Source organism: Epinephelus moara, chromosome 17 (assembly GCF_006386435.1).
Source record: "Epinephelus moara isolate mb chromosome 17, YSFRI_EMoa_1.0, whole genome shotgun sequence".
NCBI classification, from domain to species: Eukaryota; Metazoa; Chordata; class Actinopteri; order Perciformes; family Serranidae; genus Epinephelus; species Epinephelus moara.
In genome coordinates this window covers 14,967,206-14,981,393 of record NC_065522.1, presented here as the reverse complement: position 1 = coordinate 14,981,393, position 14,188 = coordinate 14,967,206, and the positions used below count along the sequence as shown (strand labels likewise).

The following is a 14,188-nucleotide window of genomic DNA, read 5'->3' as shown; positions in this document are numbered from 1 at the left end:
CCGGTAAGCCGATGGCCGCCGTATTTGACAGGAATACATTACTGTCTGTGTCGGTGACCCCCGTTCAACCCACAACCGATGGGATTCGCCTTTCGTTTCTGCTGCTGGTTGAAATCTGTAGGCTGCTCGCACAGCGTGCTGAATGATTTAAGCCTATTTTGCTTGCTCCAAACTACTTTTAGTCGCAAATGCGAGTGAGGTGACGGGCGGATCGCCACACTGCCGACATTTTACTCAACCCGTCACGGCACGCTGTTTGATTGCGTTATCAAAACACGCCGCTATTATTCGGCCTTGCTTTTAACTTATTCCACCAAATACCGAATGTGTGTTTTTTTTGCAATATTCGGCCGAATATATTCAGTTACCAAATATATTCGGCCGAATATATTCGGTTACCGAATATTCGGTGCATCCCTACTGAAAACTGTTGTTGGCTTAAAGTCACATTGTAGTCTGTGCGTTGTTTTAGTCAACAAGTCAGTTTCATGATACTTTAATACATTTTGCTGAAGGAGTATACCTTTAAGTACTATGGATTAAGTCATCTAGGCTGATAATGTTTTACAGTAACAGTACATCTTTAATATTACATAAAAATGAACACCTTAAGGTATTTTTAATACTACTACATATATAACTGACAATGAGGTCTTCTGCTTAATTTGGTGTCATGTTTCACTCAGTAGAGCTCTGATATAATAAATTATAAGTTGTAAAAATAAGTAAACTGTGTTGTTAAGGCAGATGAGCATTGTCAAGTTAATTCACTTTACATGGAGCTAAAATAAATGATGCTAAATGAGATAGTGTCTGTTTATCAGTCGTAAGAAATCACAAATCATCTTCTAGAAGGAGTAGATGTTAGCCGCTGACTCCGCTCTGTTAAATTTAACAATATTTTAAAGTAGCAAGTCAAGCTAATAGCTAACATGACTAACTTGAAAGGAAAACAACCAATGCTTTGTAATTGCTACTATGATTTAACTTAGGTTGTCTGCCTAAACCAAAAACTATTTTGTCTCATCTCAGGGATAATGAACTTTTTGGTGTCAATATTTTTTTCACTTTCACTTTTGCTGAACATTGACAGATATTTGTGGAGCATCAAGGAAAGGCAAGAGAAAATGGTGATGCAAAAAAAAAAAAAAAAAAAAAATACATTTGGTTCATACCTGCGCTCTCACAAATCGAATATACACAAACCTCTATTCTTCCTATTGCTATGCCTGTTTTTCCCCAGTATGATTGTTTTTATAATCATTTGGGTTCCACAACAATAGCGTGATGCAACGCAATAATTCGTCTGCTCCACAGTCTTTGTTTGTCACCCTATTTTTCTTTCCCCAGTGCATACTTTAGAATGACTCTCATCGGCTAAATGGACAGTGACGAATCAGTCTGTCAAGAAAAAAGTTAAACTCGCACATTTTCTGTCCATCAACTCAGTTGGAAACCTGACAGAGATGGATGCGGCATCGGGCCTGTCTAGACAGCTCTCATTTAAAAATAAATTGATCATTTCTTGAAAATTTCCACAGACAACAGAGCAGCATGGCTGCCTATTAAAACTAATCTCACCCATTCCCGTCTCTAAAGTCAGGAGATATTTGGAGGGCCCCCAGCACCAGGCTAGATAAATATGCAGCATAAAACAACATTTGTCCATAAACACAGCCAAGTAATAGAAAACAGAGGGGGACTACAGAGTCATCTACCAGGTCCTGCAGATCAATACATCATTACACCCGAGTAGTCATAAATTCCTTTTTTCGGTGCACCTTCCAGTTTTCAGTCATGTAGACATATATACAATGACATGCAGGAGGAACCCATACAGCCTAAATTTAGGAGCTGATGTGTAAGAATGGCTTGCGGATGGTTTTATGGAGGACTAAATGAAAGAATCACAGAGAGGGATTAAAGAAAGAAACAGTGCAGAGACAAGAATGTGCTGTATCTTTCCATTCCCTCCATCTGGTGGCTCCAGATTCTCGCTATCTGACTGTCAATTACCTGAATAGCACAACAGCTGTATGAAATTACAATGTCAGACATTTTATAGGGTCCAATACCAAGTCCTTATAATCTTATGCGATGGATTGTATTAAAAAAAAAAAAAAAAAAAAAAAAATCACTCACTTTAATGAAACCTCGAAAAGGATTCCTTTTTGTGCTCTCCGATCAATGAGAACTCCACTTGGTTCGCCCCACCTCAACACTCACCCTGTTCCTGCCTGACAAAGTGAACGTGAAAGCTGAAGCTCCCTGCCCACAGCCAGGCAACTCCCTTGCTTCTCCTCATCCCTGCCTCCTAGTCTCACCTTCACACTTCATTTGACGCTAACATTTGCAAAGTATATTCCTCTAACTCACTGGGGTTTATTTGCACTTCTGACACAGCAGCTAGAGAATTTTGGATGTGTGATACATTCAAAAAAAAAAAAAAATGTACCCGTGTTATACTTTCAGAGGTATGAACTGAGGAAGAGAGGTGGAGAGAAAGATGTGTTCAGTTTGATTCATGGGGATGAGGTGGTATGGCTCATAACACGCCTCATCTTCAACTGTCAATATAATATTAAAGTGTTAAATACAGAAATAATCAAGCGTACAGCTCACAAATTTGGTGCTATTCAAACATGAATTTTCTATCACAAAATGTGTTTTTGCCCACAGACATTTTCATGAATACCCCTCTGCCCGATGTGAGAAGGGATCTGGCTAGCTCCTTGTAAAACCACTGTGAAAAAATATCACATCTAATAATCTGGCTCCACCAACCGCAAATCCTGCAGCACTATATGAAGCAAATGAGTTTTTCCACCAGCACATTGAGTGCTACATTGCCTGATGAATGCTAATGGCAGCCACCTCCCTGTAAAGGCATACAGCAGTGCTACAGCACATGCAACCATAGAAACAGTTCTGCTCTACTTGAGGCCCAGGCAAAGCCGCATGTGCCCAGATTAACAATAGGCTCTCCCTTTCCACCCCACATTTCTCTAGCCTCATTATGCTTCGACTCCAACCCAGAGAGCCAGACATGAACGGCATATCTTGGATTTCTGCAACCAGTCACGAATGGCAACAGATTCCAGAGAGCTGAATATGACCGCCTGATTAGGTAGGTTACTGGAAATAAGAATGAACACGTCAGTGCCTGTTAAATTTAAATCACACATGACATCTTACCTTGATGGTTTTGGTCTGAAGTCTCAAGCCATTTAAGGTATTGATGGCTTTTTCTGCATCCTTGGGGTCCACGTAATTCACAAATCCATATCCTAGGCTCTGCCCTGCAATCACAAGACCAGAACACACGAGGTGTCACACATGAAAAATGACTGCTGAATAAAAATGTATTTCAACTAAACATGGACAAAACTGCCTTTTATGAATCAATGGCATCAATGCAGTTTTAGTCGTGAAATACAGTGTCAGTAATACTGGGATAAACAGATGAACAGTCAGTCTTTATTTCTTATTTGGCAGAGCATGAAGAACACAGGAGGTCACAGGCTCATTTGCAGCATCTATTTGGCTCACAACCTATAGTAAATTCTCAAACCAACTCTTTGACAAACATGTCTTAAATTAAAAATGACAGGCAATTGCTCTGCTTTCACACCAACTCATCTCTGACACAGTGCAGTAGCCGAGGCTCAATGTGTTCCCCTCCCTCTACAGTTTATCTCTAAAATGTACAATAGATTGACACCCACTCTTTATGTGCACAGAGGCAATTCAATTTCCTCCACCCACACTGCTGGGTCTCTCTGCAATTCCACTGCCGGTCAAGTTCACCAGCTCAAGCAGCTTCAGCATATTAATACAGTACATAAGCAACTTGAATTTTATCTAAAACTCTGAGATTAAATCAGGTTAATATGTTCATGTGCCCCACCATCACATTTAAGCACAAGAAATGTTAAGAGACATGATCGAGAGTGTGTTGTTACGGGGAATCCACAACAGAGGTCCAGCACTTAAACATGTCCTTAACATTTTGATATTTGAATCAGATTTTCAATTCCAATAGGTGTTTTTTCGTAGGTTGAATCATCTTTTAAATGTTGGACACTATGAAATAAATCAAATTTGTATACTGTTACCACCACATAGTTTTTTTAAATGTTAAATTAAGACCACAGTGTTTCATTACAAAGGAAAACACAACTGTGAAACATTTCTTGCAGCATTTCTATCAGTTTAGCCTAACTGTACATCAAACAGCCTATATACATCCATACTGGCTTTATCCGTCTTACCATGAGTCACTGCTCTCATGGGTTGTTCTGCTGTGATCAAGTGAAGTTCATAAACTTAATTTCACCTTGCATCTAAGGGAACGTTATAGCCAGGAGAAACATGCAGAGTCTTTGAAATGAGCTGGTGAAATGACACTTTTACTTAAGCCTGGCGGGCAAACCGCCTGCTTCGCTGTGTTCTACTGTACATGCTGTTATGTGGGCACGTTATGCCCTTATAGCGATGTCTTCCTATGGAACGTCTCAGCAGCCGCAACATCCGCCGTTATGACAAGGGAGCCTTAAACATGTTTCTATAACAAACAACTTGCCCACTTTCAGCTGTCATTAAGGAGTGGAGGAGACATGCTGGGATGCACTTTGAAACAGAGAACTGCACCCAGCTTCCAGTAAAAGACTAGTGCTGCCCATAGTGGGAGGAAAATGACACAAAGACTAAGCTGCTGCAGCAGCAGCAGCAGCCAAGGCAAGAACATTTAAAGCAAAGAGGAAGCATGCATCTCTCTGGTGATTACTTAACATCTGATGTAGCACCAGCACACAGATGTAGGCTGGCTTAAATCCATTGCCACAGGGCCAAGGGAGAGACAAAAGCAACACAGTCTGGAGGGGATAGGGTTTTATGTAGAGCTGAAATTGAAATCAGAGCATCATTCCTGAGAAATGACTTGGAGGCTTTGAATAACATTAAGGGCCTAATTTTTCCCCAACTGAGTTTCAAGTCAGTTTTTCCCGCCCCAATTCAAGCTTTTATCGGATAAAAGTAATTCAAAAAGATACTTGCCTAACTACTTAATTTATAATAGCCTGCTGGTTAGTTACTGTCGATGGAAAAAGCTGGTCGTCTACCACTATCAATCCATACCGCAACTTGTGTAATCAAATGGATGCTTTATAAATGCCTGCATTGACAGAAGGTACTGCTCAGCAGCAGGGATCAATCTCTGACTCTTTCTTACAGTACTTCGATTAAAAAGCACGTTTCTGATACTCAAACCGTGCAAATGAGAGGAAACACGACTGAACCTGAAACTGTGACACATGGTAAATAAATGTAGCAGTAGCACATAAACCAATAATGGGCACACTGAAACTTTAGCAACTCCCTTGGAGTAAGCATTAGAGTTGCAGCCCTGTTATGTTTATTACAACACACGTTGAAATATCAGTGCTGTTTATTCCTGAAAAGAAATTTGCCTTCCTTAGTGTCCAAACTCACCCTCTATAGCCGACTACATTTGTATTTCTTTAATAAAAAGGCGATTTGTTTTCATATGGCTGAAAACTCCTCATCAGATCACCATCTGATGCTAAGAGCCTTTGAAATCGTGCCGTAAACAGACCTCATCTACACACTTTGTTTCACTAAAGATGCCGGTGCAACTGTCATCCCCAATCCAATCTAACAGAGGCTCTCATTCTGAAAACAACGTGACGCTTGTGTAATTCTATACTCCACATTACTTGGGTCTTTTTGTAAAAGGTGTAAGATACAAATTAACATGGCACACGCAGGTTTTCACAGGTGTGTACAACTTCCCAACAGTCAAATACAAGATGAACATGACTGTGATGCCACACACAGGTATAAACACAGGTCTACCAACTAGGTTTACTCAACAGCTGGGATTTCCTAAACAGGATAGTTGCATGAGGCGAAGGACAAACCAACAACTGACATACAATTACTATTCCATCCAAGGCAGCATCCAAACATCCCTGAGAGAAAACCTGTCTATAATTTTTGATCATTATGAAGAAGTAACTCAATTATCTGAATTCATCTATGCAAATTCTCTGCAAAGCAGCTTTGTTAAATCCATATAACTATACAGTGCCCTGTGTTTTGCACAGATGAATATTACTGTGGCATAACGCTGTGGACAGTTGACATGAAGAAGACACCTCAAAATAGATGTGATTTAATGACGCAGATTGCAAAATGGAGGCAGAGAGAAAATAGTGAGGTGCAAAGAGAAGAGACAAGCCAGAGGAAATGACGAAAGTCTATTGTAAAACCAGACTAGCTTAAAGTCAAAGCTCAAGCATCTCAACAGAGAGCATCCTGTCCACAAAACCTGATACAAGGCAACATTAACATATGCATTTAATGTAAATCAAATAACTGCAAGTTGAGATGAAGACTCATAAATAATGTGTGTTATCTATGGCTGATTATGCTGATTTTCAACCACATTTTTATTGCAATGTGGGTAGTAACATTAAATGCAGATGAACAACGTTCAGCCTCCCTCCTGGCTGCCAGCACTTCAAAAGTCCACTGGATAATGTGACACCCAGAGAGCCCCACCAGGGGATGAGCAGAGAGCTCCAGGCAACACGCAGAGAAGCTAAACACCGTTCATCTTCACAAACTGCCCAAACCGCCGTTACATAGAGCTGGTTAAAAATCGGTAAATTCTCCCCTTCAAGAACATGAATCAACCTGGTGGCTAGTTGGGCTTTCACAAATTAACTGCAGCATTTCATTTTCTGGGTCTATTGTCAAAAAACCGTTTATCTAACTTAGGGGCATAACCACAGAAAATAAAACGTTGCAGTCACTTTGTGAAAGCATGAGCTTCATCCATGTTATCATTATCATAGTCACATACCAGCACACACCTACGCTCCTCAAAGTGACGTATAAAACATGCCTAAAAGCCAAACAACAGGTGGTGTACGCATCAATTGGAGCCTGAGTATTGTATAAAATTTCAGCAATAATACTGTTGATTTTTCTGAAAAGGAAACAAATTAATTTTTCATTTACAAGACTTTTTTTTTTCCTTTTGAATATCAACACTTGCTCTTTAATAAAGCAAAAGTATTTTTTATCCGATTACTTCATGAATTGATGGGTTAATCAATACAAAAGCTGTAGCCCGAGTTCAAACCGCAGTGACCCTGAAGCTAGACACGCATTAGTTGTCAATACATTAAAAAACATCTAAAAATCTAAACCAACATTAAAAGGTGAGCAAGTCTACAAGGCCAAGCAGTCTGTTTGGATCTATGTTAATCTTCTCTGCTTTTAATTTCAATTTTAAATCATCTGTGTCTATAAAGTAATAAAAAGCATACATAAGGTACCACAGAGGGACAAACACTCTAAATTCTTCCTTATCCATTACTGCTTATTTTGTTTGAGCCCAAACTTGAGTGAGTCATCAGGGGGCCTACGGCAAATCGTTTCCTTGGTCAAACCACAAACAGGTTCACTTATGTTACTTGCTAAATCTGAATCTACATCTCTACTGCCCCACTTTATGGGGGCATGTAGTATCGCCTCAAGCCCTTTTCACTCAAGGGCAGGCTGATTTCAAACAACTTGTTTAATTTATTTTCGCGTACTTAAAATCACTTGGAGCACCATGTTCACACTTGCTCCACTAAATATGCAACCTATCAAGCATGTTTATGTTCAATCACGCGAGCAGACCGTGCTCAACACTGATTTTAGACGAGGATCACTTGTCAATTCAGCACAACCCATTTCACACATCAACAATCAAATGCATTTCTTGTATGCATGGCTACGTCAGGGCATTATTCCATGCAAGACTACGCACTTGACAATTTCCATCATTGCTGCATGCGAAACGTCTAAATTCAGTAAATACATAATGAGAGCCTATGACGCCTTCCATCCCCACAAATACACCAACCTTGGTTTGTGGTTGGCCTCTTGCTGCCATTTGTTTCCAGTGACATAAAATATAAAAGCTCTGATTTTGTATACAGAGCACTTATATAGCGCCACTCCAAGTGAGCTGCCACTTATTTTTATCTTTAAAAAAAAGTTCTTTACTATAAATTCACCTTTAATAGAAATACTCCTTTACGTGCAAGAGAGGACGGCATTGTGTGCTTATAGAGGGAAACAGAATGAGCTTAACCAAACATACTTGGAGCACTTTACATTTTGAGAGTCAAGGCTTTTAGTTGTTGTAGGAAACAGTAGCAACCATGCAAAGCCAGACTTGTGAATACTGGTCAGCTATACATAAGCACTGTGAAATATTAAACACTATTAATATTTCAAAGACAGATGTGGCTGGGTGAACATCTTCCATGTTAATTTAATGAAGGTGACTGCCTTGGAGTCTCGGAATAAAGATAATCTATAATTATTAAAGCTCTCGCCTCTTAGTTCAACAGCGCTGCTCAATAATAGCCACCTGCCCTGCAGCCTCATTTCAATGAAAATATCTGTTCACTCCACTAAGGCTGTTGATGTTTGAGGACCAAATGCAAATGAAACAGATGTGTGTATACATCCTCAAAAAGGCCAGAGGCCAGACCATGCGACTGCATTATATGAAGCAGATGGAGGAAGGTCTCGGTAACCTTGATCACAACAGCAAGCAGAAAGAATCCAGCACCCTCTGACGTTATCTACCTGTTCACATCACACAGGCGATGCAGTGTGCGTCTCTGCTGGCTGTATTCCTCCCATTAAAACAACATGAAATAATAAGCAGGTCCTCCACCTGCCTAAATATGACGAATGTGAAAATGCAACTGAAGTTGAGTCCCTTGAAATCCCTGTAGCAAAGAACCAAGGAAATACCCCGTGTGTAGAAAGCCCTGTATTAAATAGTATCCATTTCAAATCCCCTGGGGCTCGTTTTTTGGAAATGCCTTTTTGCTAGTGGCACTAGTATCATCCTACATATTAAGGCGGCATATATAGTAATTAAAATCAGTACACTGCTGCTTGGTAGGTATTATAATCGCTACTATGTGAAGACAGTGCCCGATATTCTTCAGAATGAGATGCACAATGATTGGCTGACTTCCAAAACAGCGGCCTCTGCATTTATTATAAGTTCAAAAAGGGCCACAATTATTGATGCTGGATGTCAAATATACAAAGAGGAAATCAGATAGTGTGTATATGCATAAACAGCACTGCGAGCAGGGCCCAACTGATACATCATTTGGGTTCAATGTTGATGTTAGTAATTGAGGAAAAACATTTAAAATGGAAAAAAATCTAATTGTGTGCCAATTAAATGTCAAAATAAATGCACACACACATAGTATCTGTTGGGCCCGAGCTATTAAACCAGCCATAGCAATGAAAGCAGCTGTGTTACCTGTTATTTTGTCTCGAACTAGTTTACAGGACTCAATTTCTCCGATGCTCCCGAACAAACTCTTCAGCTCCTCCTGGGTCATGTTCTGAGGCAGATAGTTGACTATCAAGTTAGTTTTACTGTCCTCTATGCTCCCCGACTCTACAGGTGAGGAGCAGTTGTTTGAGATTGTTGAAGGACCGTTGCTTGTGTTGTTGCAAGTTGGCCCATTGGACAGCTGTGTTTCCATGGCAGCAATTACCTGCTAAAGAGACAGAAAAAAAAAATCAAGTCAAGACCACATGCAAATCAGGCAAAAACATCAAAATACCAACAGAGTTAAAAAAGGAAACTCTTCACACATTGAAACAGTGTTTTGTGGAATACTGACTAATTGAAATGGATTTTTTTTTTTTTTTAACTAAGACACAAAACAACATTACAGCAGCTAAGTTGCAGGGAACGTACAAGTCAAAAAGACAGACTGTCAAAGATTCTTTGTGCTGCATTTCTTTTTAAATGGTGCATTAACATGATTTAGTGTAGCACGGTAGAACGAATGTTACAGGCCACTACCTTTTTAAAAACTAGAAGTTGTGATCCTGTGAATGTTGATGCTTTGTCCACCTCAGAACAGGCTGGGGCAGACTATTCAGTCATGTAAATTTGTATCGTTAGTCTAAACAACTGGCCAAATGAGAAACGTTAGATTTTACAGTGCTACCAAAAGGTGGGAGGAAGAAAAAAAAAAGAAGTGAAAATAGAGCAAACTAGACTGCACAGTGAACTCCCTCTCTACTATTCATGATTGCTGCTTTTGTTTCTGGGCAAACAGAAGAGACCTTCAACTGAGAAAGTAATGTGACGATCTATTAATCTGTCAGAAGCTCAACAATTCATACAGCAATGTTCAGGTTGGTAAGTGGCATGTTTAAACATATCTTTCAAGGTTAAATGTGGCGACAAAAGTGAAACATTTCATTCGGCAAAATAAACAGTATGCAAAGCCTATGGCTGCACCATATCTGCAGCCATCGATACGTTAGCATCGAACAACAGATGATGTAGTAATCAGTTAAGGCAACCAGCAACAAGTTAATGTATGAAGAGTCATCCTTTGTTAACAGATTCACCATGTGCAGAAAGCAGGTCAGTGTAGACCACTATGTATATTATTCTTAGGCAATCACATTTTTACTTATGTGTGCACGGAGGCCATGAAGCCATCATTTCAAAAAGCAATTCTAAGAGATAAACATATCAGAGTAGACAGTAGCAGACAGATTTAGACCATACCAATACAGTCAAACGTTAACAACTTGGGTGCTTTTCTTACACAAAACCCCAAAGTGCCTGAATTCCAAATTGAACATGTGATTAATTTGATTTGAGCGTCAAAATATGACTGGGAGCTAACATCATTGGTATGGCCTGAGCGCTGTGACAGAAAGCAGGCCTTCTGGCCAAATGATTTCAAAAGAGAAGTGCCACAGACCCCAGTCCAAGGCTCAGGCGCCCACGAACCACTTCTAAGCAGAGAAGCCACATCGCACAGTCTGACTGCCATGTTAGTTTGGAGTTGCCGTCTGAAAATGTGGACACAAAAAGTACTTCATGTTAGATCAACAAGAACAAAAGCAACAGTCAGAGGTGATCACATGTCATTGTTGTAGAGGGAGAAAAGGAGGCTATATTTTTTGAGCCAGCTGTCCATGTAGATTGGCTTAAACCAGGGAGAAGCAAAAGGCAATGTTTCACTTAGTCACAATTCATCTTCAGTGAGGAGCAAACAGCAGAACCAAGAGAGCGTTCAGTCAAGAGAGAAACCTGGCCACAACAACACTGACAATAAGCATGAGGAATGGCAAATTAGTAGAATGGATGGGATTGCTGCACAAAGATGATCACTGCAGTCGGAAAGCACAAATCAATTGGTCTGCTCAGATTGCTCACATCCAGCAACAGAGCTGATGCTTAAGTTACGCTGACATATCCTGCATTTGTTATGCGGTCTTCAGCACACACAAAGCATTAAAACGGCAAACATCCACAGTGAAATAATCAGCAAGTTTTCCGTAAGTCTCAACAACGAACCACTGACAACTGGTTCAAATCATCAAGGTGACATGAGCCAGAGATCACCAACAGAGTGGCAAAAAGACAACAGCTAGACTAAGGCTTACAGCTAACGTAAATCACCATTACAGATATGGTTAAAAAAAACCACCATTATTACTATAATCAATAGCAATGACCACTTACCACAATCAAAACATCTAGCGCACTAACATTCAAATAATTTAGGGACATTTTTTGCTTAAAATAGCAATGCACAAATTTAACCAAATTGCCAAATTGTGCATCACTGACCACTTGGTTTTTAAACATTTGCATCAGGTGCTGCTATTTACACACAAATTAAAAGAGTGCCTCAGCTAACATCAGAGGAATGTATTGTATTTCCACACACATATCTGCTCTGCAAATCAATTTTCAAGATATCCATGGACCTTTTTTCAATGTTGTACTTCACCTAGTAAAATAAGTGACATTCAGCAGTGCTACCATGTTGAATTTGTCAGGAAATCAAAAAGGCAGGGACAAAAATGTTACAGTCCTGTGCTTGTTCTTCTGTGGCCTAACACCTACTATTAGAGTGTAACAATACAACCATCTGGATCATCGCTGCAGACTGAAAACATCAATACATATCCTCATCTTTAAGGTACGCCTTTATTTTAAATTTTCCATGGCACGTCTGTGTCACCATTCCCATCCTAAACATTAAAACAGTGCTAGCAGCCTAGCAGCAGGCAGACAATGGCAAGCTGCAAGAAAAATACAATGAGGATATTTACAGGTATCGTCTCATACATGCCCCTGAATCGAAACTGTATTGCGGCAGACTTTGAGATATCAGCAGATATATTATTGTCAAAAGAATCGATGTGGTAACGCATTATGAACCATGAGATTTACACCCTTATCTGATGTATACATTATGTTTAGGCTACTGTTCCATCTGCATTATGTGTTGGTAAATTAAAGTTACATTAGAGAGCCGCACAGACCATAGCAGATTTTTAGGTTGCATGCTCTTCATTCAAAAATACAGCACAGATAAAGCGAGGTTGTTTCACCTTTTGGATGCATCTAGTGAAAGGGTCAGGTTGCCATAACTAAAATGTAAATTGATTCTCCCTACTCAAGTGATTAAAACAGCATTGCAAGTGTACGGTGGACAGGTATAAATCTCATCAATATTTCTTGGTGAAGAGCCTCTCAAATCAATGTGCCATTTTTAGTGTTACACCTACTCATAATGTGCGAATTGAAAACAATCCTTATCTATTATTTCAGAAAACCAAAAATAGAGATTAAAATATTTCTGTCATCTTGATTACATTGCTTTTTGTCTATATCTCTGCCATCTAAAATCTACTGTTCTGTGCTCTCATACAAGCATGTATGCATGTCTATAAATATGCGTTGTATACTGGAGTTTTCACACATTCTCCCTCTGTCATTTTCCATTTACACATTCAATAAAAGACTCTTGTCCTACTAGTATTTTTTCTTTTTTAACAAATGCTCGACAATGTTCTGAATCTCGACTAAATAAAGTCAGTGCAGCTCTAATGATGGAAGAGGATCACCTTTGATTTTTTTGAACAGGCCATTTCTTTTTCATTTGCTGCTTTTCTTTGTTAATTGTGTTACAACACTGTCACATCTCAGCTGTCACAGTCAGCTGCAGCGATTGGCTGTGCTGTGCATCATGGTGTACATAAATGCACGTGAACTGACAAATTGCAGCTAACAGCTCGGTGTCAGTCAGATCAAACAGCTGTAGATCCGCTCTGGACTCTTATTCGATTAGAAAATAATTACGACCTCAGCTTATGCAAGTGTGAAAAACTGGAGGTGTACTGTGAGTGTGTGTGATTAGAGTTCACTGTGATAGCTTGACTAAAAATGACAATGTACTTAACAGTGTTATTTATCTAGATATTTAGATGTGTTTGTGCTCTGAAAGCATACCAGCATGAATCTCTGTGCACAGAAGAAAGCTTGTCAGAGGGGAGAGTGTGTGTTTCTGCCGGAGCACATAGCAAACTCAACAGAATTGTAAAGAGCAGAATGGTTTGTGTCCATCAAGATCACATGTTGCTAATTGCTTTGTTCATTATTTTATACATGCTCCAAATTGTACAAAAGTTCCTCAACACTTTGTGAATACATATATTGCAAATATTTATCTTTTTTTATATGCTTAAAAGTTTGATTCCAGATAATCTGAAGACTGAAAGGCTGATGCAAAACACCCACTTAGTACATAATTTAGCCATGAAAAATGCCACACTTCGTATATAAAGTCAAGATGAAATGAGGGGGGAAAAGCCTCTATAACCGTTTTAGATCACATCTCCGGCCATGTTGCACAGCTATTTAGCAATTTATGCAAGATTGTAAAAAGTGAATTTCTTCATAGTCTCATACCAAAACCCGAAAATGCTTTCTTCCTGTAAAACAAAATCTGATGTGCGCTAACGTAAGCTAGTGCCAACCACTTTCAACCAATATCATAGTATCCACCCATCAATCAAGCTGCATCTTATAGCTGCACATACACTGAACAAAAATATAAACGCAACACTTTTGTTTTTGCTCCCATTTTTCATGAGCTGAACTCTAAAACATTTTCTACACACACAAAAGACCATTTCCCTCAAATATTGTTCACAAATCTGTCTAAATCTGTGTTAGTGAGCACTTCTCCTTTGCTGAGATAATCCATCCCACCTCACAGGTGTGGCATATCAAGATGCTGATTAG

At 39.5% G+C, this 14,188-nt stretch overlaps 1 protein-coding gene across 3 annotated transcripts in view; it reads right to left on the bottom strand.

Annotated features, from left to right (window-relative positions):
* The window catches only part of elavl2 (ELAV like neuron-specific RNA binding protein 2), a 41,957-nt gene that overhangs the window by 11,935 nt on the left and 15,834 nt on the right, over positions 1-14,188 (bottom strand). The window contains exons 2-4 of one of the 3 annotated variants that reach the window (XM_050067326.1): positions 10,848-10,938; positions 9,374-9,614; positions 3,196-3,299 (exon numbers count right to left, since the gene is read on the bottom strand). In XM_050067326.1, coding sequence (XP_049923283.1) covers positions 3,196-3,299; positions 9,374-9,614; positions 10,848-10,919 — 417 coding nt within the window. In that variant the 5' untranslated portion in view covers positions 10,920-10,938. Of the gene's footprint in view, positions 1-3,195; positions 3,300-9,373; positions 9,618-10,847; positions 10,939-14,188 lie in introns of all 3 variants that reach the window. The other 2 variants (XM_050067325.1, XM_050067328.1) reach the window with 2 other exon arrangements.